The 25,415-nt window shown below is 35.5% G+C and overlaps 1 protein-coding gene across 2 annotated transcripts in view; it reads left to right on the top strand.

Annotated features, from left to right (window-relative positions):
- Positions 1–24,724, top strand: part of chchd3.L (coiled-coil-helix-coiled-coil-helix domain containing 3 L homeolog) — a 61,605-nt gene extending 36,881 nt beyond the window's left edge. The window contains exons 5-9 of one of the 2 annotated variants that reach the window (XM_041585063.1): positions 3,348–3,362; positions 3,941–4,024; positions 10,725–10,795; positions 21,082–21,217; positions 24,327–24,724. In XM_041585063.1, coding sequence (XP_041440997.1) covers positions 3,348–3,362; positions 3,941–4,024; positions 10,725–10,795; positions 21,082–21,217; positions 24,327–24,350 — 330 coding nt within the window. In that variant the 3' untranslated portion in view covers positions 24,351–24,724. 2 annotated transcript variants of the gene reach the window in all.
- The last annotated feature ends 691 nt before the right edge of the window (positions 24,725–25,415 follow it).

The raw sequence follows: 25,415 nt of genomic DNA, 5'->3' as shown, positions 1-25,415 counted from the left end.
AGTGAGCCGGGCCCCTCTGAAGATTTTTTTGCAGGGGGGCCTGGCGCTTAAAGGAAGCAATATTGAAGGCATTGTGCAGCTTCTGATTTTATTCCATACTCAAAAGTGCATAAATTGCACATAATTATGAAAGACACTGGGGCTCATTTATTAAAGCAGCGCAGCGCATAAGTGGACGCAAAAGGTTGTCTGCGCCATCACAAGCGTGATCGCTAATATATTTGCGTGATATTGCGCATAACACAGAGCTTTTGCGATGGTTTTGTTTATGCGCATTGCGCAAAAGATTGGGCATTTATGTCGCAAACGATGCCGTGGTTGTTAGGGGCGTGGCTGTGGGCGTGGCTACAATGCGCTTGCACTGCGGCCGTCGCAGATTTGCGTCTGTATATGTGCAAAACTGCACCCGGGCAACAGCACCACAATTTTTACGCCTGCCTCTTCGTGGCGTAATAGTAACGCTCTTCAAAATGCGCATTCCTGCCCAGCTGCGCTAGTATATTCAAGATGAACAACCCTTGTAAAGTGCATATTAACCACGCCTTCCACCCAACATGTTTATATTGACCAAGGTTCCTTTAAGGGTATCAGGTAGGCTAAACACCTTTGCAACCAAACAAATATTAGCACAGAAACAAATGCAGATGCTTCTAAGTGAACGCAATATGCGCAATATGTGACGCAACTAATTAAAGCAGCGCATTCATACATGAGCACAACTAATCCTTACCTTTGCGGTATCTTCCTGTGCGCACAATTTATTATAAGCACTGCGACAGCTGATACGCAGTTTCACACGTCGCACCTGTCTTGTGTCTACATTAGCGCACAAATCGCACTGTTAAGGTATCGTGCGCTACATTATTAAATACTCACATGCGCTGGGCAAATGTCTGGCCACTGCGCTCTTTTTAGCGCTGCGCTGCGTTAATAAATGAGCCCCACTTTCTTCTACCAAAAATAGCAGGAAATAACTGTATGCCACCTTAATCCCTTATCTCCAATGGGATATATATTTACATAAGTGCCCACAGACCTTATATCTGTACTATAATGGCACGAGCAGCGTTTTGCTGATCTTTTCCTTTTTCCAGTGAAAATAAATACCAGAGCAAAATACCCTGCAAACAGTTTATGTAAATCTCAGTGGTTATTGTCAGAGCACAGCTGTCTGCATTTGAGGCATAATTCCTCTGTATGTGCTATAACTTTCTTTATCTGAGGCATTTGCCCAATAAATGGAAGCACAATGTTTAAATAAATTGTGCCAAAAATAATGTTTTTACTGACATGATTTGCTCTTTGCATCAGTCCTTATCACACTGTAACTATGCAGGAATGTAAAAGTTGTAAGAAATATATTCTACACCCTTATAAATATGCCACTCAGAGTTTGTTGGAATAGGTGTCTGGATTCACAGTGGAATGACTAGTGCAAAGCTGTGAATCTGCAACAAAGATTTGTCCCATCTGGATCAGTGATTTCCCTGCAAACCTACCTATGGCATTGCAGGATATCACTGACAAATGCCATAATAATCAATAATCAGTAATACATCAAGGCTCCAATGCCTTTGAAACAATATATTTGAGTTTAGGCAACTACAGGTGTGGGACATGTTATCCAGAATGCTCGGGACCTGGGGTTTTCCAGATAATGGATCTTTCCATAATTTGGATCTTCATAACGTAAGTCTACCAGAAAATCATGTAAACATTAAATAAACCCAATAGGCTGGGTTTGCTTCCAAATAAGGATTAATTATATCTTAGTTGGGATCAAATACAAGCTACTGTTTTATTTTTACAGAGAAAAGGGAAATCATTTTTAAAAGTTAAAGATTTTTTTTGGATAAAATGGAGTCTATGGGAGACGGCATTCCGTAATTTGGTGCTTTCTGGATAACAGGGTTCTGCATATTGGATCCCATACCTGTATCTGATAAATAGGCATTAATATTCTTTCTTTTTAACATCAAATGAAAAGTCGTCATAACCTGAGGAATTCTGGCAAAACCTAGTGTGGATTACACTCAAGTCAGCAGAGCTGGCTAGAAAAATGCTGCAAATATAACTGGCTGGCTGCAAAAGCAATTTGTGGCATCTGATATATCTGCTATTTTAATTTGGGGAACCCGAAATTATTTTGATTTTATTATATACATATAGGATGTTTTGTGAACTTTAACTTTCTTTGTTTTATGAATGATCAATGAATCTATCTGCAAGTTCTAAGGACATTTTTCTGTGAATGATAACAGCAGACTACTGTAGGCCATTGCATTCTTAGAGCAATAAGTAGGTAATTGGCCTTGTTATGCCACCTCTTGGACCCCTTGTGTTGCAGATGGGCCATATATCAGCCAAGGATAATCCAATGAATAGTGTCCTTCTGCTCGTGTTTCTTGGAATCTCATATTGTCCAGCTGTGAATTTAAATTGAATTTTATATATGTATAACTTAGAATCTGTGTTGCTCACAGCAGTTTGCATTCTGTTTGCGGACTCCTGCCAGGGAAAATACTCTCCAGTGATTGGTATATACAGTTTCTTAAATCTAACTCCCATTTGTTTTTCTACACTGCTATATTTTTATTATAGAAATACAATTACAAACTTGTGCTTTGCTGCTGTTGGCATTTCTAGTCAAAGTCCTCGTAGACATGAACAGTTTATAGGGTTTTTCTTATATTTGTACCTTCTGAATCTTTAAGGTAAATAGGAGCTGCACCTTTGTTGACTTTATTTGATTGTTGTTTTCTTGTACATCTGTAGGTGTAGCTGAGCATTCTTTTTGAGGCCTCTTACGGATCAGATTCTCAGCTGAGGTCTGAAGTGAGAGTAAAATTTGAATGTATTTTTGTATCCCAACTAACTACTTTTTTTTTTGACATTATTGGTTCTTTGTAAACTATGGCGTTTGTAGTGCTACTATGAATGTGACCTCTTAAACCTTTAGGTAATTTCTACGCTACAGTTTTTTTTAAATGTACACTTCTGCAAGGTGCAACTATAAACCCTCTTTGAATATTTTAATTTCTTTATTTTTCTCCAGTCCATTTCTACCATACTAGATGATTGAACATTTTTAAATTATGAAAAGCTTGGTGCATTTTGAGCCAGCCTGTTCTGTCTAAGTACATGTGGGTGTATTCCATCATGCCCCAGAGCACATAAAATTTGAATGTGTAATTAGCATGTCCGTGTCAGCCATTGATTATTGAATTTTAGCCTTCTGTTACTATTACAGTAGTAGGCTCTGTGTATCAAATACCTGAAAGTAATTTTTAGTTGGTAATTTCCTTTCTCTTGGCTCAATCTGTTTTACCTCTTATCAAATGCTGCAGGAACTGACAACTCGGGTAAGTTGGCACTAATATGGGTACATCAGTTTTTTTTTCTACAGAACTGTATGTCTGGGAACTATAATTCGAAAAGCTTGTGACCATGACCATAAGTGGGCCATACTCCACTTGTTTGACAGAGTTTACACATAGATCTTTACCTGATTTGACTACCTGGGCATACACTGGTCAATGGACGCTTAACTGATATGGTTGTGTCCTAGCTTGGCTATCATGAAGTACAAGGTATTGTCAAATCCACTAAAAGTGAATAATTGTTTATTTAAATCAGATTCTTTGGGAAATGACTATACCACTTTCATTTTATTGAAAGTGGATGCCAGATAGTAGATCCCACTCTGGTAGTGTTATCTTGTTTTTAAATTAGCTTAGTTAATGTAGATACAAGGTATTTTCTTAATATCGAGAAAAAGCAAATCAGTCAAAAATGAATAATTGTTATTTCAAACTGGACACTATTGAACTTAACTTAAGGATAAGCAGTTTCTGTTAAGTGGATCTAATATCTTTACAAAGAGATATCTAACTATATTTCGACTAGTTTGCATGTTTAATTGGAATTTATTTTATTGTAGGCAAAGAAATTGAATGAAAAAGAGCGTGACCTGAAGCGTTTGGATGATTATTATAAAGATCAACTGGCAAGACTGGAAGAGAGGGTAAGTGTTTACTACAGAAAGTGAAGAAATATCACAAGAAAGATTTTGTAATTCTGATTGCCCCTTCTATAAAGATGTCAGTGATTCTAGGGTTCTGCGATATGTCCACACCCAGAGGTGTGATGGTTAAAATTTTGTAATATACTTTGAAAGTGTCTTGTCGGTATTTATATACCACTAGCAAGTTACTTGACTGAGGTTACAATCTAAAATCAACTAAAAAACAGCAAACCAAGATCACTTTTACCACAACAATATTCACTTCTCTTAAACATACATATCTGGTCAATGGTCAGTTAAGGAAGCTCTGTCCAATTAGTCTACACCAGTACAAGGCTTTGGGAAAGTCAGGACAGAACGTGTCCACTGTCACTAGTATCATTAGTTTGCAACATAGACCTTTCCATATAATCTCCCTACAAGGTTTCACCCCCTATTTATATCAGACACTTGTGTGTCTTTAGAGTATATTTTCTCACAAATGCATCCTATGGAATTATGCAAAAAAAATAATAAATCTGTGTTTGTGCATAGAAAATATGCATCTGTTAAATCTAGGATTTCAAGAAATTAAAAATCACCAGATGAACAAGTTTGTAAAATCTCTTATTTTCTACCCTTGGCCTTCTCTCCTTTTCTTTAAAAAAAACACCCCGGTCCAGGGTTCACTTCTGCAGAATGCTATGCTGTCATCTTCTTTCTTTCTCATAAATATCCCTATGCTAGGCACATGTATTATTAAGTGAAGTGGAAAAAAATTACTATAGCCTTGGAAGGTGCAAGAAACGCCTGGCGTTTCCCAATGTTTCTTTTGTATCATAAGACTGTATAAGTCTATGTCTTATTTTCAGTATAACCGTATTAGCCAAATCAACTCAACCTTCCTTAGTTTATCTATAGTAATACGTCAAAGCAGCTGGGCTTGTATTTTAAATCCAGTTGATTTGATTTATTACTATAGATATACTAAGACCTAGATGAATGAGAACCTTCACAGGCTTGCTTAGGTTCCAGTCATTTTACAAATACTAAAGGTTTCCTCCAGATCTGGTTACCTCCGCTAATGGATCTTTGTGTGTTGGGACTTTTGACCCAAAGGGCCCTTATGCATTTATGTAGGTTTTACCTGCATCTGATGTGTTGTGGGTTGCTTAATTTTTGTGCTGTTTGTAATGTAGTTATATATGGAGGGATAATGACGACAAAATGCATTTATCCATCTTTTTCCTGTGTTTTGCAGATATGAGTATTGTTTAAATGTACTGCCTAATGAATTTATAGAGGGCTGTTGTGAAGCATCTGTAATTGCTGCATTTCAACTCAACACCAAGTAGTAGTAACATACAGTCAAAAAACAAATGTGAATTGTTCTTAGTTGATAAATATGTTCCCAGTGCTTGTTCTAATAGCCCACTGCACGGAAAAACGTGTTCTTTCTTAGAATTATGGTATTGAGTTTTCCATTCAAGCCTGCAGGATCCAGAAAGCCATTGTCTGACAGATTGCAATTTACTACAGGTATGGGATCTGTTATCCGGAAACCGGTTATCCAGAAAGTTCCAAATTATGGAAAGGCCATCTCCCATAGACTCCATTTTATCAAAATAACTCAATTTTTTAAAAAAAATTATGTCCTTTTTCTCTGTAATAATAAAACAATAGTTTGTACTTGATCCAAACTAAGATATAATCAATCCTTATTGAAAGCAAAATCAGCCTATTGGGTTGCATTCTGGATAATAGGTCCCATACCTGTACTAGTATTTTTTTCTGGTTGGCTGCTCTTCAGGTTTTGCAGGGTTGGTGACTGTTATGCGTTTTGAGTTAATAAACAAAACATTGTTCTGCATGAAGATTAATTGCATTTGATCATGATAACTAAAGGCACCCATACACAGGCCGATAAAAGCTGTCGACAGACCGAGCATTTTGGCCGTGTGTGGTGCCATCCGATGGGGGTCCCCGACCGATATCTGGCCGAAAGTCGGCCGGATGCCAATCGGGCAGGGTTAAAAATCCGGTCGGAACGTGGCCGCATCTGTACGTTAATGTGGTCCCGTGATTCGACCGCCCATATTGCCTCAATTCTGATCAGATCGTTGGGCCCTAGAGAAACTTAGGGATTTATATTCGACTGATCTAGTTATACCTATATCTGATCAATGCAGAATGTCTGAAAGAATTTAGGCACTCATTGTACATGAAAACACAAAGTGTCTGCACTATAACTAAAAACATAGTAGTACACCGTTGATTATAATTCAGAACTTTCATAAAGGCCAGCATACCACTGCGTCTATCTGAATCCATATAGACCATACAAACACACTTTTAAGTCTCTGCAAAGTTTAACAGAATAAAGTTTGTTTATATGGTCTGTGTGGGTTCAGATAGATAATCAACAGTGCACTCACAACTGTTTTTAGATACAGTGCAGATACTTTGAATATACATATATAAATAACGAATACTGACACATAAACATACCAACACTCCTACCAGCAAACGCCTACCTGCCTGGGTATATTTCTATTGAACTGTGTCAAAATTGAAAATTAAACCCACCATGATTCCATGTTTTATGACAAAAGAAACATGAAAATAAATATAACATCCAAAGAATGTGTTGATATACTGACTATTCATGGTTAATGCACTATAAAGTAAGTTTTCCATTAACAAGCCATTTTTCTGATGACCAAGCCCCTGTTTTGTTTCTATTTTTATTCTTAAAAAAACTTGCTCCCTGTTATTTTTATTACTATTAAGAGCTGACAGGCATCATCTGCCTGCAAATATGTATAATAATTTCCCTTGATTATGAGAAGTCTTTGCTGACACTAATCTGTTCTCTTGTCATCTCCTTTTATTATCGTTGTCTCTGCTTTTTCCATTCTTTGTACAAAATAGGAAGCATTTAATTGGAAAAACCAGAGTAATCAAAAAGTCAATTAATCATATAGATGAGCTGTGACACTCAGTGATGCAATCACTAGAAAACATAACTAACTAGAAGGGTATTAGAAACAGCAGAACAATTTACATATGATGTGAAGCCTTATGTGACATTTACTGATGGGTTAAAGGCTTTGATATACAGTTTTTTATTGACAAATAATCAGTTTTTTAATGGTCCATGTAACCTGTTGCTGTAGTAGAAACTGCAGTGAACATTAATGTTGGCTATGTGATAACATAATATTGCAAATTAATCTGTTTTACATATCAAAAAATCAGTGTATTTTACAATCATTTCAGTTGGTTTACTTAAATCTGAATGTAATAAATATGCAAAAATGCTTGCACAATGAAATTCAAAATTTTAACACACACAAAATTGGAATTCTGTCCCCTCTTTAGTGTGAAATAAACTGGCTTTAAATTTGTAATGAATTGTCCATTTGCCATTTCTGTATCACTTTTTTGAATCTGGTAAAGTCTTTTATTACAATCAAGCATTCACAATTTGCAACAGGTAAAGCTTCAATGAAATGATTCTGAGTAGAGCATTGGCGAACTGTTTGAAAAAGGCTATCCACCTCATCCCATTCAATTTATTTCTGCTCAAATCAAACATTCCTTCAGCAACTGAGCAAGTAACATATTTCTGGAAGAAAATATTTAAACAATATTTAGCAACCCATCAACTAGATGTCCTAGAACATAGGAATTGTGACTAAGGAATGGTAGTAGAAACCACTGGCATACCAAGCTCAGCAATTGTAGTCTTCTTGAATGTCATGCTAGACTTCTCTACTTTCTATCTCTAGGGACTGTTTGTCTCTTGTAAGGTTTGTGCTTAGTTGAAATCCTACATGTAATGTTCTGCTTGCTTTGTATCATTGGTTATCTGGCATCATTTGTTTTAATTGCAGGTTATTGAACCTTAGCCTGGCTGACATTGTTGATTTACATCTACATGGATTTTAATCTTCTTTGTACCACTGTAGCCCTTTTCTAAATTCTTAATTGCCTAGTCCATTATTCTAATGCACTTTTCCTTGACTTACATAGACAAGTATTTTTGAAACCACCTGCTCAACAGGTTGGAAGTCATTATCTGCATATAGTGAATCTATAGGTGACCGAGTCTTATTAAAGGTTCTTATGAACAACCACGTATATCATTATTATTATAGTTATATTTTTCCAGGTATTTATAAATTTGCATAAATATGCATTGTTTATTTAAACTCCCTTTTGTAAAATGTAATTTTATATGTTGGGTCAAAAATCTATTATGCCCTATCTCCAAACTGCTTGATTATGTTAATATTCACATTATTTCCTCTTTCACTTTCGACCAGTTTGATCCCCATTTTGTATTATTTATTTTATTTGCAGGAAGAGCAATATATATTTCTACCGATCCTTTCCACCATGTATGCAAACAGCGTCTCATTTAAATGTGTTGCGTTGTGCGCTTTTTTAAAGATGAAACCGACCAACCATTGTGTTGATTATTTTGTTAAATCAACATACAGGGGGTTAGTTACTAAAACTCCAATGTATCTCATATTTTTATTAAACTAAGCTCGACCAAACTCCCATCCACGATTGTATCTTATTTATCAATAAAATAACTTGAAAAAGTTGGGTCGGAAAAAAGCTCTATAAAATTGAGATTTGTTTGGGTTATCGCCCAAAAGACCTGAATTTTTGGATTATCAGACTAAACCCAGATAATGATATCTTCAAATTGTAAAAGGGACATCTCCTATTGACTTGAGTTTTTTTCCTATGAAAATTTTAGTTTTTGCCCAAAAAACCTCAGCCAGAAAAAAAATTGAGGTTTAGTAAATAACCCCCACAGTGTCATTGAAGTTGATACCTCAGAATTAAATGTACCCTCGACAGATGACCTCTGTATGTATTTGAACAACCCAAAACTTCTCTACTTCAGTGAAATCAGTAAATTGAGGTGTGTAGCTAAAATGGGATGCAGGGCAATGGAAAAATAGCATTGTCAAATTCAGTATATCTATTAAAAAGATGTATTTATCGACTAATTGCCTTAATTAATCTCAATTGTTTCCTTAAAGTTGTTACTAACATAGGTAGGCTGCATGTCTAAACTGGGTGTTGCCTCGGAATATCTGAAAATGTAGTCATTACATTGATGTTCTTTTTCAAATATAATTTTTATTATTTCAATGTAAGCCTGGGCATGGAAGCAGGCATACAATGTTATTGAAAGAACGCAATGAACCATATGGTCAGGATGGGTTGACTTTCCCCAGTTTTTTCATTATCACTTCATTTTTGCATCCTCCTGGTTGGTTTGGTACTTCATTCGGGAGCTCTCTCATCTGTTGATGGAACCTATATAGAAAGCTCTAGAGATATTATCTTAATTTTTTTTGTAAAAAAAAGTTTAAAAACTATTGATGTCAGAAGAGTTAAGGAGGCAAAGTATTTTATAGTTGTTGTTTTTATTGTTATGCTTATTAAGTTTTGATTCTTAATTGTTCATTTTCAAATTTTGATTTCTGTTCCCCCTGGGTTCATAGCTTTTAACGATCCCAGGATTTGATTACTGAAAACAACCCTTGACTGATCTTCCCCCTAATTACAGTATCCTGGCCTCCTCCTTATTAATGAGACATGGGACATGGAAACTGTCTAAATTAGTCAGAATGCAAGCTTTAATGTTGCGTTCATGCATAACTGTGTAAGACAACATTCTGTTACCCATCTTTGCTATGTAACCTATTACTTTACCTTTAATAAAAATAAAAAATAAACTATTGAAGTCATACTACAGAAACAAAGATTAAAGATTATGTACAGCTGATTATGTAAATCAGTTGTACAATATACTGTATTGTAAAATATGTTTACTGCCTTTTTTTATCTTTACAGTATTGGTGATATTTCTGTGCTAAGTCACTGAAATTTACGGCTTTTCACCAGCTTTAAGAATGGTAAATGCAACAGTAGCATATTGTATATGTGACAAACGGTTCCTGAAAATGATGAAAAATAGATATTGATCCTTGCAGTGGTTGTGTTCATCTTTATTGATCAGGCAATGGAAAGATAAATCGCAACCTAAATAAGATTATAGCAAATGCTGGCATCATGGGGGCAGTGGCTTGATAGAAGGCCATTCATCAGCTCAAATGGAGACCTGTCCACTCTTGCTCAGCAGTCTGTCTGCTCCTTTTCCATACCACTATTGATTTTGTACAGCACAGAGCCAAAATGCTGAATATTAACACCATCACTGCATGAGTGAACTTTTATAGTTGCATCTCTACAATCCACACCTATTATAAATGCACCATTGATTTTACTTATCAGTGGCTCTTTTACTGTATGCTAATGCTGTTTGAGGTATTTATTTGGCACATAATAGAGATCTTCAATATAGCAAAGTCCAGAAATGATTTCATATTCATTATAAAATATTTACATATACTTTTGACCTATTCTGAATACTGTAATAAGCAAAACCAAACTTATGTGTGTTACTGGATAAATGCATATGATGCATATTTATAAAGGTAAAGGTGTCGAGGCTGCTGCACAATAAATGGGGTATATGTAAAGCTTCATTGTTAAATCCAGAGTTTACATGAGCATTGCAGTCACAGAAATATTTATAGGATTACGAAAGAACCATCCTTTTGTCAAAAACCTTTATAACTGATATGACTTGACTTATGATGCTTATAAATGTTATATTTTTGTTTTACAGAGTGCCCAGTTTTACAAGGTTACTACCGAGCAATACCAAAAAGCTGCCAGTGAAGTGGAGGCCAGATTCAAGTAAGGCTGTGTGGATGGTTTTAAAGCTTGGAGTGAAAAATAGGAACTGCAGCAATCATGCATGAAATATTCAAAATGTACTACTTCTGAGTGTTTTTTCCATGTAGGTTATAAAAAGTATATAATAGAGTATTCTACAATATGCCAATCTGGTTCCCCGTTGTTTCGTTTCCACCATAAGCCGCCTCTGCTCACAATGCTGACAGGTCAAGGTGCCTTCCTTTAGTTAAACCAGGTCAGCTGCTAGTGGCAATTCCTAATTATTTTTATCACTATTATTATCAACATAAATTTCTAAAGTGCCATCCTATTAATGCAGCACTGTTCAATAAATAGGTCCATACATTGAAAATACAGATATACATACAATGCAACCAATAATTGATACAAGAGATAGAGAACCCTGCCTAAAGGAGCTTACAATTATTAGCCAGCCATCCTGCAATTGAAGGTTTAAAAAATAAAAAAAACAGAAAGCCCCTCTGTTGCATAAAGGCCAAAGGCAATGCCCTGTCCCCTCTACTTTGCAATGGTGTTCTTTTTCTACAGACCAAGCTCCTGATTAAATTTGTGGTCTGACTCTGACCTTCCAGCTGCTTTCCTTTCTTCAGCCTTACATTTGCCAAAACAAGATGTGAGCATCCATATCTTAGCTCTATGCGATTCTGTGTTAAGCGTATGTGAAGGAATATATCCTTCTGCAGTCGTTAGATCTCTTGTCTGCTGATATGCTCTCATTATATCTAGTACAAGTGCATTGTATATTTTGTTTTATATTTTTGTGTATATTTTAGGGATGCACCAAATCCAGGATTCAGTTCGGGATATGGCCTTTTTCAGCAGGATTCGGATTCGGTCGAATCCTTGTGCCTGGCCGAACTGAATCTAATTTGCATATGCAAATTAGGGGTGGGAAGGAAAATCACAACTTTTTGTCAAAACAAGGAAGTAAAAATGTTTTATCCACCTTTTCCCTTCCCTTCCCTAATTTGCATATGCAAATTAGAACTCGGTTCAGTATTCGGCCAAATCTTTCATGAAAGATTTGAAGACTCAGCCGAATACCTATGCTTGCTTAGGAGCAAGGATAGGGCCTGTTTGTGCTCATCAAATAACATCCTCTGCACTTAGTATACAACACACAATAAATCTGTGATAACATATACTCGTTGCTCATGGCGTTTGCTCCTGCACTACACAGGTTGCATTAAAAAAGCATTACTGTTACATGCTTTGGTTTTAATTCATTAATAATATTTCTAGCAGTTGCAATCTAACCAGTTTTATTAGATTATGAAGATGTCTACCTCTTCATGAAAAGTTTACACAAGCAAAAAGAATGCAATATTATTTAAAGAGCATGGCTTTGGGTAAGGATTTCTGCTCTTGCAAACTAATTACATTTCACATTTGTATTCACCTTCCATCCCTGGCTAATTAAAGGGATGGTAGCAAGAAATGCATCATCTGGCATGGTAAAATTATATTCCCCTCCGCAATTAGTCACTGTGTAGCATCTTTATTATTCTGTTATCATCACAGTAATTAATGATATTATATCTCCTTTTTTCATTTGAATTTTGCCTAGTTTTCACAATACATAGCTGGCTTTTGGTAAGACCTGCAACCACTTAGTTGCTTTTGTCCATTTTGAACAAGTTTCTTTGTCCAGTCAGCTACTCAGTATTGTTTTTGATTACTTAAGGAACACTTATTAAGGTGCTGATTTATTAAGTTTCTAGAGAGAAATTCTCAAATCGTATTTGATAATGAGTTATTGAGCAAGTTTATATTTGATTTGTTGAAGGCAGACCGATTAAAAATGCAATTTTCATTTGTGAGCATCTTGTTTCCTACGGTTTAATGCAATCAAGTTTTTAAATAACCTAGCGAAATGGGAGAAAAGTCAATCAAGTTTAGTCATAATTCTTAGTCACAATCTTGAAAATTAATAAAAAAAATGGAGCTTATTCACTAGTGGGGGAAAACTTTTGCACCCTCTACTAGATGCAAGTGTTCAGAAAATACAAACACATAATTTGAACCTCTTTGGAAATGTTGCGAGTAGCATCTGCATAAATTTTGGTGTCTGGTTCTCTCCAATTGTGTGCTATTTATTAAGAGCAAAAAACCTCACAGGGTCAGTGCATGTAGTTTTCAGTGATATCATAAAGTAATGAGATCTTTTGCGAAATAGCATTCTTAATTCACATTCATGTGTGCAACAGGTGTATTAGCAGAGTAAAATAAATGTGCACAAACCCTGATGACGCTTGATCATAGGTGTATAACGTATGCATAATTACATTCCCCCCATAAAGGTTAATCCAATCAACACCCAGCTACTTGTTCGTAATTCCAAGTTACAGGAAAATAACTACTATTAACCGTCATTTCTGTTTATGAACTAGAAGTTAGTTGATTGAATTAATGTTAATTGGGGTGAGTTCTTCTGTCTTTTAGTGCATCAGGAAATCTGAACAATTTTTGAAGCTATGATTACGTGCCAAAGAGGGGGATGAAAAAGATAAATTCTTGTAATTATAGTTTTATATTTTAAGTATAAATTAAGTTATGTATATCACCTCCCCTCCCTGCACATGTGTATCCATGAATAACGGGTGTAAATAAACAAGCCATCGCTCGCGGTTGTTACTGACGGGATTGGGAGTTATCGAGCTCGTGGGCGGTTTAGGGACAAGGACCTGGACTATAGGCACGTGCATATAGCCCCCCAAAGCTTTGCACCCTAGGCATGTGCCTCTTCTGCCAACCGACCCTGGTTGCAGAAATTGGTCAAATATTTTATCATTATTAACATGTATTTTTAGAGCGCCAACATATTACACATTGCTTTGAATATGCAGAATTTTATCTTGTTATTCATAATCAAGATGTATGGTCCTTCTTTTTTTTTACCTTTCTAACTGACCCTTCTCAGTAAATTATGCTACTCACCATTTTCTTTAATTGTAGGGGTGACCCAAGGTTCTGTACTTGGTCTGCTGCTGTTCTCCCTATACACTCTGCCTTTGGGAGATATCATACATTCATTTGGATTAAATATCAAATGATATAAATATCACCTGTTGGTTAATGAAATCCAAATATATTTATCCACTCCCTTCACCTTTTTCACCGAACCAGCTGTCTGTCCAAACAGAAAACAGGCTTTTCTGCAGATAAAATGTTTCTCATGACTACCCATTAAGAAAAAAAATCTATTTATATGCCTCTTTCATGGTTTAAATGCTTTATTATTTATAAACCTGAGAGATTATTTTATGTCATATGATAGGAGAAATATTTAAGCATCTACAGGTGCCTGATTTGGCAAATTTATGGCACATTAGTGCAATTAACAATTCAAGCCCTCTTTATTCACTTACAACTGTGTTAGTTTGTTAATTGTATAAATGTGTCATATGCTCCAAGTTTGCCAAATCAGGCAATTGTAGATGCTTAAATATTTCTCCCATCATATGACAGAAAATAATCTCTCAGTCTTATAACTAATAAAGCATTTAAACCATGAAATGCATCTGTCCCTTTTTTACCGTTATTATTTTTCTCTTAATGATAAAATAGTGGGTTGTACTTATTGAGTTTATTTAATGTTAAAATGATTTTTAGCAGATTTTAGATATTGTATGTCAGTCCAAGTTATGGAAAGGGTCTTTTACCAGATTTAATACAGGTGCTTCCTTGCCTTCCATTATACATTTGCACCTGGTCAACCAATCAAATGTGTGTTTTGTTGTAACTGCTGCTGGCTTAAAATATTGTCACTGATTGGTTGCTTTGGGTTACTGCCCAAGTGCATATTTACTCAGTGAGACAAAATAGTTTCACATTTAATGATTTGTAATCTTTACTTGTATGGAATTAGAAAGCTTTTTGAAATGTAATTTCTAGTACATGATATTCGGAGGCTGCCTGAAAGAAATGTCTCCATCTTAAGAAAGTTACCATCTTAATTGGCATTTGAAGTGTAATCCTTGTTCAGGTTTCATGTATTTATAAAAACTCAAGTCAAAGATCCTTTACATACAATTCTCTAAACTCAGATCGTTAGAATTTACCCTCTAGCAGGCATTTAACTGTTCTCTTTTGATCAATAGAACCCATTAGAAATGCAGGCTATCTTATACAGTATATGAAATATTAATTGTGTGCATTTTAGCAAGATAAATGTAGATTCATCTGTTGAGATCGAAAAGAAGTTGAAGATGATATATAACATATGTAAATCCCCAAGCAAAGACATTAATATTTTCAGAGTTAAAAGCTTATAAAATCAAGAACTTTTCAATATGCCATTCTTTATTTTCCGCTCACCCTTCCAGTATCCATTATTGTTTGTTTATGTTGCTTACTCCAATGAAATATATGTAATCAAAAATACATTAAATACATTTAATTTTTAGGTTTAAACACAATATAGCACTTTTTGTAAGCAAAAGTAGCACTTTATGCAATTTAAGGAGTAACATATGTTCTTAAAGAAAGTGTGAATATTGCTCTTTTTATGTTTTGTTTTTACCTTGAGCCACCATTTTTTTTGGGAACTTTTGGCACTTGGGGGTGCCTTCTGTCTGCAAATTTCCCGGGGCAAATGCATGCGCAGTTGAACGAAATAGCCGACTTTTTAGTTCAAGTTTGGCTCTTCGTTCTACTGTGCATGTGCAGCTGCGTGAAGAAGGAGGAAGACGGAAGAAGATCGCTCTGTGGTGCTCTCTGGTATAACCCGGGCCGGTGCAGTTTTCTGCTGATAGGAGCACCGGCCCGGGGTTTCAGGTAAGTAACTACAATCACTTAGGGGTGCCTGACATTTGGTACCCCAAGTGCTACAAGCCTTTCCTTCTCCTTTTATTATACTAGGAAGAAATGATTGTGTAAAATACACTTATCTATACTTTCATTGGCTGATGTAATCTGGCATGTATATGTGCTCTTGGTTTGAGCATAGTATATCAAAAGGCCTTAGTTGCCCTTTTCCTAATAGGCATCCTTTTTTATGGCTTTTTTTATGTTACTTGACTTGTTTGCTATACACTGCTCGACTTCATGTGTGACCAAGACAAACACACCCTGGACTTTTTTGAAAAAGAACAGATATAATCTGCATACTGTACACAAATGCAGGATTTAACTGACCCCTGTCGTCTCTATTGGCACTGTACATAGATACAATTGTGCATATCCAATTTTAGCTGCATTTGGTGTTTTAGTGGTCTCCTGTTTCGTCTTTACAGGGCCTATATAGAAGAATGGGGTCAGTTAATCCCTTCTTCCCCTGAAGAAGGCTTAAAACAAGGAACACACTTACAAAAGCTTATGTAAGTTAAAGGAGAAAAATAAGCTTCTGTTACTGGGGGTGCCTAATGCTAGCCTCCCACCATCCCCCCAGTGATTATTACTTACCTGACACCCTGGGAAAGTGCTTCTTTTAGCATTAAACTGCACTGGCCCAGGTTTCTTCTGAGCATGCACCACAGAGCCAACACCTTCTTCCTTTTCTTCCTTCTTCAAAATCCCGGGGCTGAAGCATGCGCAATTGAGTGAAAAATCCAGCTTTTTTTGTTAACGTTCAGCTTCTTTCTCTACTGCACATGTGCACCCCAGCACAAAGGAAGAAACAGCATGAAGAGGATCACTCCATGGTGCCCACTGAAACATATCCAGGGCCAGTGCAGTCTACTGCTAACCTCTGCTTTGTATGTGTGTCCTGCATTATATTAAAGAGGTGACTGACAACTCCTACTTTCTTGAAAGTTGTTGTGTTGGGATCCCCAACCCTAAAATAACTAGCTAACCCTGGGGTGGGTGTAAGCACTGTGCCACTACCAAAGCCAAATTGTGGGGGCATGGCACATGGACTGTAAGTTGTCGCACAGACTGTCCCCGCAGAAACAATTATATTTTTAGTTTGGTAACATGTTATCATACTATTTTATGACCATGTCCAAATATATCCAATGGCTGGTTATTTGCATTAGCATTATTCATGCTGTTTAAAAACAATATTAATACTAGAGGCATTGATGCTAGAGATAAGCATTCTTTAATCTGGCAATGTTTCAACCTTAATATGTGGAAGAAGACAACTACATTTAAATATCAATATGATTTTAAATTAAACTGAAGCTATTCCATATAAATGGGCTACTAAGTAAACACAGAAAAAAGTCTGAAATCAAATAAGAACAATACTGGCAGAAACTGCTATAGATTTTAAGTGTTTATCATAGTTGTTCTTTTGCAGAATTAATAGACCATAAATGTTGGTAGGAACTCTAATTCAAATCCATAATAACTAATCCAGTAACTTCTAATTATTTAAAAACTTAACTTTGTACAGCTCTGTATTAAGGAATCATGTACTTGAGCCAAACTAAAATATAATTAATCCTTATTGGAAGCAAAACCAGCTTATTTGGTTTGTTTATTTAATGTTTACATGACTTTGTTGTAGACTTATGGTATGAAGATCCAAATTATGGAAAGATCCGTTATCCAGAAAACCTCAGGTCCCATTAACAGATCCCATACATGTACAGTAATATTTTGGTCACTTTGCTAATTTTACATTTAAAACCATGTTTGGTATCACAGTGGGCAGGTTTGGTATTTTAGTATTTTATGGACAAATTGCAATACCAATTAAGCCATTTATATGACATTTTATTGGGCTAAACTGCATCAACATGCAGATGATTTACTCTTAGTGAACAATTATATTTTTAATACTGTTATTACAAAAATAAAAGCTGTATAATCATATCCAACAAAATCACACAAAACCATTTAAGGCTTATGGCACACAAGATGGCAATGGGTTTGCAAAGTTGTGTCTGAATAAACCACAAAACTTGTAGAACAATGTTTTCTGGACAGAGAAGATCGATGTGCATTATGCAGCACCATGTCTGGTGGCTGTCTGTTTGTAATGGACCAGAATCACCAAAAATTCAAATATTTTATGTACATGTAAATATAATGTACACTTACTTTGCTCTGGTAAGGTGCTGTGTAGCCATGGGGGCAGCGATTAAAGTTGAATAAGGCAAAGAGGCTTATGTTTACATAACAGATATTTATACAGGTTCTTTGGTGTAAAACATTTTACTTAAAAATATATGACACCTAACAATATGATATACTTATGTTTTTAAATATGATACATTATCAACACTCTAATTTAGAATAAGTACAGGTATAGGATGCATTATCCAGATATGGATAATTTTCTAAAAACATTTTAAACAAACAACACAGGATTATTTTGTCAGCAGTATGGATTTTTGCGGCTTAGTTACTAGAAAATATGCTTAACATGGGCTGACATAATTCTGAGTTTCTTAATAAGGGATCCTATACTTGTATAAGCTGAAAAGCTAGTTATCATTGTAATACATCTTTTGCGATCCAGTTTTTTTTTTTTATTATTTAAGGAGGTTTTTCCTGTAAATTTATTTTTAGTATGATGTAGACAGAGAGTGATAGTCTGAGACAATTTGCAGTAGGTTTTAATTTTTTGTTATTTGTGGTTTTTGAGTTATTTAGTTTTTTATTCAGTGGCTCTCCAGTTTGTACATTTATAGTCTTAAGCTAACCATAGACACAAAGATCCGATCTTACGAATCTTTGATTTGTATGATGTCCCAACATTTTTCGTCCCATGGAGATTGGTCGTTTGGACGATCGGCCAGGATAAAAGATTTCTGACGGCTGCCGATAATATCTCTGCATGTATTGCCGATCGGGCCATTTTCAGTGGGAATACTGTCACCAGCTTTGTCGGACATAAACTTTCGTACGATTGCTGTCAGGGCAGAACATCAGCTGATATGTTCTTTTACTACTTTATTTAAACTGTGGTTAGTGGCAGGTTGAGAGACAGGGAAGTCCTTTTGCGTCTATGGCCAGCTTTACAGAACATTTGTTTTTAAGTAGGGGCCAGAAAGCAAATCATTCAAAAGCTATAATCAAGAAAAAAGTATTCCAATTGAAAAGTTGCTTAGAATTAGCAATTCAATGACATACTAAAAGTTAACTTAAATGTGAACCACTCCTTTAATGCTTATATACCGTAGTACTTTTTAACAGTGGTTGTTTATAGTGCAATTTGTGTGCCAGTTTTTGTGAACATGTTAAGAAATTAGTTTACATGACATTCTGTATTTACAAGCAGATGTTGCAGTGGCTTTATTGTTTGTCTGACTTGGTATCAGTTCCTATGTTTTATGGCTGTATGTCTGACAGTAATCTCATTTGGAGTTTTCCCAACAGTGAAAACTGTGCATTAAGTGAGCATAACAAGTACCTCAGATCAATAATGAGGCCAGCACTTTTCCCTTGTATGCTAATCCAGGAAGATTCTTTGCTGGTGGAGTTTCATTTCTATTGAGGCCTCATCAATATCACATTTGAGTGCTGGAAATGGATATGGTGGCATATGAAAATACAATGAGTGCAAGTCATAAGCAGACAAGATGTCCAGGGATTCAAATGGATATTGACTGTGGAATGAAAAAGCTCATTTGATTTATTACATGCCAAGAGCAGTAATATGTGTGGGTCTCTGGTAATGTCACCTCTGGCATTTTATAAAATACACAGCTCCCGTGTTTTTCCTTAAATGTTGTGTATGTTATGGGTAGACATAACCTTTCCATCAATATGCCACTAGCACTTTGCCCAGAGGGCACTGTTATACATAGTAAATGGGGTTAGATGTAACTTAGAAACCAACAAACATTTTAATATAAAATGAATAGACAGTTCATCAGTTATTTTTATTACATTCCTAGTATTTATTCATTGGCTTGCTGTTTGCTTTCTTCTGCTACTGCTGTGTTCTAACTGTATATTCTATATTATATGCAGTGATCTAAACAGTAATATATGTTGTTATATGCAGTTTTATTTATATATATATATATATATATATATATATATATATATATATATATATATATATATATATATATATATATATATATATATATATATATATATACACACACACACACACACACATCCAATAAGGTCCACACTCTCAGGGCTTTTTGATAAGTTTAAAAGATGATTTTACTATAGTAAGAGACTAGTCTCTTACTATAATAAAATCATCTTTTAAACTTATCAAAAAGCCCTGAGAGTGTGGACCTTATTGGATGTGAGTAGATTAATTGATTGGCCGGCAACATGGCGTTTGTGTGTGTGTATATATATGTATATATATATATATATATATATATAGATATATATATATATATCTATATATATATATCTATATATATACAGTATTTTATATACAGTACTGCAAAGAAGAATTTGCACTATGTTTGTTAGAAGACAGAGCTATAACCAGCCCAACACATATCAAATAATTGCTCTGTGAGATTTCAGCTCTGTCCTTAGCACTTCATCCAGGTTGTTACATCCATTTAGTAGGGTTTATTTACCATTGCCATCAGTAAATCTGTTATCATCGTGATGATATGTGAAGTAGTATGGTTCAAGGACTGCTCTGACTTTCTAACCTAATCACTTCTGGACTAGTTAATCTTTCTTGCATGTAATATAGTGAATAAAGTACCCCTATTGTGAAATATAACGATATTATAAGAAACCAAGGAGTTCCAAGGCCATATAAAAGCACGAGGCTGAAGTTCATGGAACTCCGAAGTGACTTCTAATATACTCATATTTTGCAACAAGGGTACTTTAGTTATAATGCACAAGTTTCAGTAAGTAATGTGACAGAAATGACATTACAAAGCTCCGATTATAACCGATGACATAACTAAGCACCGTTTATAAGGATGTCATTTACAGGAAATTATGGCTCTTGTTCATTATATAGTGAATAAAGTACCCCTTATTGTAAAATGTAAGGATATTATAAATCACCCAGGATTTCCATGCACATATAAAAGCACAAGACTGAAGGCCGAGTGCTTTTATACAGGTCATGGAACTCCGTGGTTACTTTTAATATCATCATATTTTCCAACAAGGGGTACTTTATTTATTATAATACACAAGTTTTATGTGACAAAAACTCACCATTTATAACTGATGACATCACTAGTCACCGTTTATAAGGATATCATTTACAGGATATTGGTGGCTTTTGTGTATTATAAGCATATTTAGCCTGCAAACTTTAGTACTAAACAAATATATATGATTAAAGAAACCTGATCTGTTTAATATTTGTATTCATGTTATAGAGACATTGACGGTGCCCTTATTTTATTTAATTTTTTTCCCTCTAGACGATATGAGGCTCATCCAGTTTGTGCTGACCTGCAGACTAAAATTCTTCAGTGCTATCAGCAGAACCCACAGCAGTCTCTTAGCTGCTCTTCATTGGCCAGCCAGTACCTGCATTGTGTAAACGGTGCCAAACAGGTGAGTGTGAAGCTGCTACAGAGCTTGGTTTGCTGGTATATAGAATGTAAATTTGCAACCTGTTATGTGTAAAAAAATATTGCAGTGTTTGGTTTTCTTTTAATTTTATGGTAGCCTTAACATTTAAATATATGTGGCAACCACTGTTCTAGTTAATAGCACATTCTAAAGTTCAGAAGCCATGCATTTTTCTCTTTGATAAAGCTGTTGATTAGCTTTTTTAAAGTCTAAAATACAAACTGATGTCACATTAAATTCAATGTTTTCCTTCCCTTTACACTTTGTCCCATCTCTCACCCACAGTATTTTGTCCCAACTTGTTTGTACTTTGCATTTTATCTCAACACTTTCAGCCCTTGCATTTACTCCCACCCCACAGCTCTGACTTTGACCAGCCTTACTTGTGCCCTACATTTTGCCCTACCTCTTATTTCTGTGTCTGTACTTTCCCCTACCATCTCCAACTCATCATTCTTTTACCCTGGTTTTCCCATATTCTGCCTTTGCACTTTGTTCCATCTATTCAGTGCTCCAGCTAAATTCACACACATGTACTTCTCCTGCCTTCTTAAGTAGAACATTGACATTTATTCTGTATTACAGATATTGTATATAATATTTTATACATTGTTCCATTTGTTTCTATATTTTACAATTGAATAGTACCAAGAAGTAGTAGACACCGATATACAATCTACATTTAGTCTTGTGGGTTAACTCTGTTCTTTCATATGTTGCAGTTTATTAACTGCTCAGAGAATATGGCAGAAGTGATAAGGTTTGATCCTCTAGGACAACAGTGATCCAACACCTTTAATTTTTACAATTTCACTGCAATATTGAAAAAGTTTAATGCTTGAGAAAGCAAAGTACAGAGTTTGCTGGAAGGGAAAGAGAGAATATATTGTATATGCTGGGAATCTGCATCTTGCCCGTTAAATTCTCTTGTGAAATGAAAGTTTAGGAACCGGCATCCTAAGAACAGTCTAAAAATTACATTTATTGATTTTCTTACCTTCATCTCAGCCAAACCTCAAACAACATGAAGATTCTGTATTTTTAAAAGTAGAAGTTTGTCCATGGTATCTCTTGGACCTAATCTTCTCTCTACTCTCCAAGGAAAGGTGCAGAAACCTCCTTTGATAGAAAGAGATGTGGACTACAAATCTTAGCATGTGTTTTTCGAAGTCTATAAATGTCAAATGTAATGCTAAAGCAAGTTTAACTAACATGATGTGCATATTACAAATGTGTATAGAGCTGGAACATTTCATTTAGGCACTACATTTTATAGTAACATACCTTTTTTAACAGAGGGAGAGATTAATTTATAATGTACATATAAAGATGTTCCACATTCATATAAAAGTGTTTTAGACTGTGCCTCTGTCTATTATTTTTGTATTGTTTCCATAATCCTGCCTTATCCTATAGCAGTCTGCTAAAACTTTAACAAAAAATTAGCAGCCAAAAGTGTACATCAGTGTGAAGATTAATCAATGCAGCGACTGCAAAAACCAAAGTTTGCATGCAAAGTAAAACCTTAAAACTGTGACAAGAATAGTTTTTTTTTCTGTTTTGGCAGTTTTTCAGACCAATTTTAGATGCTGTGTTTGGCAATGCCCCATTGCTAATTTAACGGCTAAAGAGACACACACACACACACACACACACACACACACACACACACACACACACACACACACACACACACACACACACACACACACACTATTTTCCAGAATGCTCTGCACCATAATTTGGATCTTCATACTAAGTCTACTTAAAATTTATTTAAACTTTAAATAAACCCATTCGATTTGTGTTGCCTCTAGTTAGGATTAAGTATAGGTATGGGACCTATTATCCAGAATGCTTGGGACCTGAGGTGTCCTGCATAATGGATCTTTGAAATTAACCCAATAGGTTGGCTTTGCCTACAATGAGGATTAATTACAGCATACTGTATATTAGTTGGGATCAAGTGCAAGCTACTGTTTTAGTATCACAGAGAAAATGTAAATCGTTTTTTTGAGATTTGGATTATTTGGTTTAAAAAGAGTCTATCGGAGACAGCCTTTCAGTAATTTGGAGCTTTCTGTATAACAGCTTTCCGGATAACTGGTCCCATATCTGTATATCTTAGTTTGGTGCAAGATGCAGTTTCTTTAATACAGAGAAAAAGGAAATCAAAAATAAAAATCTGAATTATTTCATGAAAAGGGAAGTCTATAGGAGATGGCCTTCCCATAATTTGGAGCTTTCTGGATAATGGGTTTCTGGATAATGGAACCCCAAATCAGTAAATATACATTTGCCCCAAATTTTCTCTCATAAACTATTTACTGGTTAAAGTTATATGTCAGCTTCTGCAATTATGTTTCAAGTAAAATGCCTTAAAATACATTGCCGTGGAAGTCAAGGGTTTGGATTTAGTATGGTATTTGGCGGAATAATTTGTGGAGCATGTGGTATTCCGACCAAATCCAACAGTTTTAATATTTGATGTGTCCTATACATTTTAGAAAGGCATTTGGCACAGTAAACACTGCATTAATTGTGAAAGTGAAGCTTTTATATAAATACTCATTTTTCTGACATACAGTATGCTCTACTGCTGATTTAATAGCAATCTTGCCATTCTTTCAAAAGTTATTTCACTGGGTAGGTTATTGCAGTATGAATGAAACCTGCACCTGCAAGAGTTAAGTCTGCATGGACTAAATCACTGTGATAACATCTGTAGAAATAAGTCAACTGGACTTGCTATTTTTTTTTTTCTTGAAGATATTTCAGTAGTCATCCAACTGGCTTTCTCAATTCAGAATAACTTGTAAATAAGATATTTCTGGAATAAATACCTTGGAATGTTGCTCCAAACCACAGCAAGTCCAGTTGATTTGACTTATTTCTACAGATAGACCATGACCTGGATGAATGAGAATCTTCACAAACTCACTGTGATAACCTTTTGAACAAAAAATGTTGGTTGATACCAGAAAAGGGACTGAATGAAAGGGGTTAGATATTTTACTTGCTCAGTAAGTCTGCACACAGGGTGCTCTGATTACAAACCTGCCTCTAAAAAAAATCTATTGTTTTCTTCCAGAGTCTGCTTGGGAGAGGAGGGTAGAAGCCCTGTTTGTGGCGAAAAAGCATCTTAACCCATTTTAATATGAGGCCTCGGAAGAGAACACAAAGTAAAAGAAAACAAAACATGATTGTTTGCATTATTGCAGTTATTCTTATATCTTATATCACTTGGTTACATTAAATTATAAAGATGTCTTGGACTATTTTCCTATACTTCTTGAGTGGTATGTGTCATGTTTTATTAGACAAATCGTATCTATTGGCCTTTGTATTGAAATGCACTTGATGCCTTTTATGTAATGTAACCTGATGTAATATTATCTTTCACTGTATTTTACAGTTGCATATCGACATCTGTGCCCTACATTTTGTCTGTTTTAAGTCAGGATTCCTAATAAAAAAATAATAATACAATTATATTTTCTGATGAACTTTTTCACCTTTACCATATTTCTTGTTCAGACAGGCAGAAGAAGCACATACTTAAAGGGCACCTGTTGAGTAAAAATGTTATCCCCAACCAAAGGTTCGGCTAATCGAGCCTGCATTCCGATTGGGGATAACAGTAGTTTTTGTTTTTTAAAAAAAAATGCCCCCCAACCAGCGCTATGCTACCCACATCGTGAGGGAGCTCCCGTTGCGAGCAGCCATGTCCGGTCACTTGCATGCACATAATGAAAAGCTGCCCCGAATTGCTCATTATGCGCAGGCACATTGAATTAACTGGAATGTTCTACAATCACTGCCATTGGAGACATAGAAGCATTCTTGTTAAGTGCTTCCTACTTTGTGGCAGCAGTTTGAGGGAAAGCTCTTTCCTTTTTCAGTAGAATAATGCCCATATGCACAAAAGGTCCATACACAATGGATCTGCTAACATAGGAAGAACTTGACTGGCCTGCACCGAGCGCAGACCTCATCCCAACTGAACATCTAAAGCAGGGATCCCCAACCTTTTTTTTATCCATGAGCAACATCAAAAGTGAAAAAGGTTGGAGAGTAACATAATCATGCAAAATATCCCTGGGGGTGCCAAATATGGGCTGTGATTGGCTTTTGGTAGCCTCTATGTGGTCTGGCAGCCTAAAGGAGGCTATGTGTGGCA

Source organism: Xenopus laevis, chromosome 3L (genome assembly GCF_017654675.1).
Source record: "Xenopus laevis strain J_2021 chromosome 3L, Xenopus_laevis_v10.1, whole genome shotgun sequence".
Lineage (NCBI taxonomy): Eukaryota > Metazoa > Chordata > Amphibia > Anura > Pipidae > Xenopus > Xenopus laevis.
Note: the sequence above shows the minus strand (reverse complement) of the source record. Positions and strands in the feature narration are given on the sequence as shown.